The 5014-nt window shown below is 46.6% G+C and overlaps 1 protein-coding gene across 1 annotated transcript; it reads left to right on the top strand.

Annotated features, from left to right (window-relative positions):
• Positions 1 to 514: 514 nt before the first annotated feature.
• Positions 515 to 2283, top strand: LOC138190357 (probable serine/threonine-protein kinase mkcB). Its single transcript, XM_069133139.1, has 3 exons — positions 515 to 908; positions 1108 to 1317; positions 1817 to 2283. The coding sequence occupies exons 1-3, from the start codon at positions 515 to 517 to the stop codon at positions 2281 to 2283; spliced, it is 1071 nt and encodes a 356-aa protein (XP_068989240.1).
• The last annotated feature ends 2731 nt before the right edge of the window (positions 2284 to 5014 follow it).

Genomic DNA, 5014 nt, shown 5'->3' with positions numbered 1-5014 from the left:
ACGTCACACAAGCAGGCCACTTAGGGATCGAAAAGACATACCAAAGAATAGCCAAAGAATATTATTGGCCAGGGATGTACAGAGACACAGTAAACTACATAAAAAAATGTGACACATGCCAAAGAATTAAAACAATACAAGCGCGACCGGCAGGGCTAATGGGTACTAGAATAATTGAAGAACCGTGGACAGTAGTAGCCTCAGACATCATGGGCCCACTCCCACTATCAAAGCAAAAAAACCAATACATCATAGTTTTTGAAGACCTATACACCAAATGGGTGGAAATTATACCGATACGCAAAGCAAACGCAAAAACAGTAGAACAGACATTTCACTCACACGTAATATCACGATGGGGTACACCACGCATACCACTAACAGATAACGGCACACCATACATAAACAAACTCATACGCGACTGACACAAAAATTCAATATAAGACACGCAACAATCCCCCCATACCACGCACAAGCCAACCCCGTAGAACGAGTCAATAGAACCGCTAAAACAATGATCCAAGCCTACGTAAACAACGACCACACAGAATGGGACATACACTTACAAGACTTACAATTCGCAATCAATACATGTACACACACATCAACTAAACACACACCAGCCTTTTTGAACCTAGGAAGGGAATTAAACCCCACACAATGTCTAAGAAATCAGTTAGAGAACGACGACGAAATAGAATTACAAGACACAGACAGATGGACAGACCACTTGAGACGACTACAAATACTTAGAGACGAAGTACAGAGGCACTTAATAGAAGCAAACGAAAAACAAGCACACTACTACAACCTACGAAGACGAGACATTCAATTCAAGGAAGGAGACAGAGTACTGAAAAAGAACCATACACTCTCATCCGGACCAGAAAGAACGACAGCAAAGCTAAGTAAAAAATTCATAAGCCCATACACAATCACTAAGAAAGTCTCACCCACCATATACTAATTAACAACAGAAAGCGGTAAAAATCTAGGAAAATGTCATATAGAAGACCTAAAATTATATACATAATCAAATAAGCAATAAAAGAACTACGCCCAATAACACACCTCGAAAATGAACTAACATGTGTATTCACCCCACAGAAAGACAACATGGAAAACGAGCAACCAAAAATACCGGCCCTAATGACACTGCGACTGACGAGACCGACGACAACGACAACACAAACAGAGAGAACACCACTACTACAAACACCAGGACAGGCCCCACACCCACACAGATACGGACGCGACGGCACACACCAAACAGAGACCCGACGAACCCTACTACCGACACCCACTACATACATACAGGTAACACAGACCGCCACGACAACAACACACATTACGACGATTGCACCCACAGCCACACAGAGACACTCACAAACAAACACACCGAGGACCACACACACAAGTACACTCTCCGGACCAAGGCAATGCCCAACATGCAACGGGCTGGTCCGGGGCACAAAATACACAGAACACATGCAAACCTGTACACAAGCTAACACAGACACACCACACGCACCACAAATTGTCACACACCCACCAACAGTTACCCAAACCACACGAACCACAGCCACACACACGACTACACACCCATCCACCAAGAAACAAACACCCCACACAACCACACGCCCCACATCCACACCAACACCACGGCACACACTACCCCTCGCATCACCCCCTCTATGGACAGGCACCAGACTCACGAGACCACAGACAACAGAAGACAGGATCTTACAAACATTCGCCAACATGGACACACACACAGAACCGACGCAGACAAAACAAACATACAAAAAACGCACAGGACCACCCCCCGAAATAATAGCCATAATTGCCAACTTACAATCGACAAGCACCCTGGACGACGACCTACGAGCCGAAAGAGACAGGTACATGACCAGACGGGCACTCCAACGCACAAACACTGACGAAACAGAAGCCAGCACCTCAACACGCCAACCACACACCACACATCAAACAGCACCACACAAAACACAACCCCCAAACACACCAGACACTGACAGCGACACAGATTCCACCACCTCCACCGCAGAGACAGTTATACACATAGAAACCACACACACAAACACGCTACAGACACAAACGACGGACAACGACACAGACAGTAACACCGACACCACCTCACTCACGGACACAGTCGAACATACACAAACACCCCAACCAACCACACACACCACACGGGACTCAAGACGATACAAAAAACGGAAAACAATACGCAAACAGAAAAAAGAACAAAACAGAAAACACTAGACAAACTGACAACACCAAACGGACGGACGAACAACGCAACAACGACGCACACACAACACGGGACGCAATACGATACAAAAAAAAAAAAAAAAAAAAAAAAAAGGACAAAACAGGAAACACTAAATACACTAACAACACCAAACCGACGGACGAACAACGACAGACGGAGGCCAAAGAAACAGAACACAACCCAAAAAGAGAGAGGAGAAGGGAAAAACAACCACGAGCCACGAGGAACAAAGAACAACGCAAAAACTCACCAAAACCCACACCGACGAGAGCCACCGAACCAAAACCAAAAACTTAAGTACAAAATAATATAAGAATAGAATAAGTTTGTATGAGAGAAAAAAAAAACATGATTTTGATTAAGACACAAGAGACCAAGTAGAATAAGTAGATATAAAACAACCCACAACCCACACCAAACACACACCCCGCAAATACAACCCAACCTACATCCCTTAACCCCGACAGATCGGAGCAGACAACACAGAAACAACAGAAAACACCAAAAGGAGTATACACAGACGAAACGACCACAAAATCCGTCACCGAAACCGGCTCACCCTATAGGCCTCGCCCCGCGTGGGGAGGGGGGAGTTGTGACGTTGCACCTAGAGTGCAAGTCATAACAAACCCCAAACCCGCGGGGAAGAGCCGAACGGGTGAGTCCCGTCCCGTCGGGAAAGACCCGAACGTAACCGAAGCCCACCGACGCTCGGCAGAGCCGAGCGCCAGCAGCATTACGACCACGACCTGTGAGGCAGTAACACATAACCGAAGAGAAGTTCACGAGAAGCGCAGAGGGAGAGAAAGAGAGAGAGAGAGAGAGAGAGCCAAAGAGAGTGACCTCGACACACACACCGTCACACGCACACCATTCTACACACACGCCGACGACGCCAGGTTAGCCTGCATTCTACAGCCGATCTGCTCCTCCCCTCGCAATACCAACCCCTTTCTACCTCACACTCCCCGTCACACTACACCACCCTCCCCTCGCAATACCAACCCTTCCGACCTCACATTCCCCGTCACCTCCCACACTCCCCCCCCCCCCCCCCCCCCCCCCCCCCGCGCGCGTACCACCAAGTTAGTATTAAGAAACGCTAAGGGCTGAGGCGTGATCAGCCCCGTTCAAGTCTACAACCCTTTTGTATCTTTCTTAGTTTAAGTCGACCCCTTTTTCACAAATACACACACCAAGTTTTACCTATTACATCCGCCCCGTCTCTAATTGTCTCTTCCCCCCCCCACATTATTCGTGCGGACTCAAAACCCGTCACAAGTTTCAAATTCATCTACAGGCTCAGGGATTAATATACATTCGAGATCGGCGTATACGACAAATGGAACGGTGCCTTTGTTTTGAAAATTGGAAAATACTAAATCTTAACACTTGGGAAACTCCATGCGTACTTTATTTAGCGTAATACAATCTTGCCGATGATTGTCGTAGGCGTATTTCACGCTAAAATGGCACAAACATCTGTCACATAAAAACAGTCGGCCATTATGATCAGACAATTGTTTGCTCACCAATCGGGAAAGATCTTCAATCTAAGCAAAGTGGAATCTCGGTGCAAACTCACCAGTCATATCGTCTTCCGGATTACTCTCAACCATTAGAAGATGGATCGTATCAATGTTTACGCTATGCAAATTTTGACTCGAATAAATTGGCACGATGACGCTTTTATTTGATTTTGCATGATGCGAAAAAGTTTGAGATTCTATTCCATATACATTGATGCGCAAATTATTCAATCTCTCAAGATTTTTCACATCATGTAGAGTAGCAGGGAATTTGATACCTGTACAGTCCAACTCGGAAATATAGCGACGATAGTTGGGAGTCCTATCGGTCTTGATCTTGACCAGGTGGAGGGCTGCTATGACGGACCAGAGAAGGCATCTTTCGTCCTCGTTCCTCACGTTCACAACCGCTCTCTTCCGTTGAATGTCTTGGGGCAGCTCGACGAATGTTGAAGCCCCCGCGGCGAGAGGCTGGTAGCGATTGATATTTACAGTGAAGTTAAGGATCTCAATCATACTCCAGCCGGAATCGCGTTGCTCGAAATCTTCCACCTTTGACTGCAGATCACCCCGTGCACGTATGAACCAACCATTTATATCGCTTGATGGGAGGAGAATCGCCACGTTGGAGGTGTTGAAACTCTTGACTTCGGTGGATATCTCTTCATGCTTGGCATTTTCGAATTTGCATGATAATATGATGTTAACCTTCACATTCCCCTCCTCGCGCAGTACCAGCTCCAACTTCTCGGTGACGACGCGCTGCACATCGTCCAGGAAGGCGTCCAAATTTTTATGACTGAGATTTGTGACAACCCCCGTTCTGATTCGGCTGGCAAAAGCGCTATCCACGTCGTCACATTGTACACCCGCAGGAGTACCGATATTCCCACCCGTCACCACTGTGCGCCGCTGTAACTGCTTGATCTTCGTCACCCAAGATTGCAGGAGTGCGATCGTATGTTGAATCCGTATTTTCGCACCAACGGTTGTTCCTCGTTGCATGGAAATATCGCGCAGAACTTGAATATTCGCAATTCCAATATCAACCTAATGATTGATGACGGCGTAATTCTCTTCTCCGGGTGGTTGCTCTCTCAGCAAATTGTAAGTCCCCTCCATCTGCTCTGCAAGTCCCATATACGCTTCGACTGCCATGACTTTTGACGGTTATAGGCAACAATTGTATGTA

This window comes from Neodiprion pinetum, chromosome 2 (genome assembly GCF_021155775.2).
Source record: "Neodiprion pinetum isolate iyNeoPine1 chromosome 2, iyNeoPine1.2, whole genome shotgun sequence".
Lineage (NCBI taxonomy): Eukaryota > Metazoa > Arthropoda > Insecta > Hymenoptera > Diprionidae > Neodiprion > Neodiprion pinetum.
Note: the sequence above shows the minus strand (reverse complement) of the source record. Positions and strands in the feature narration are given on the sequence as shown.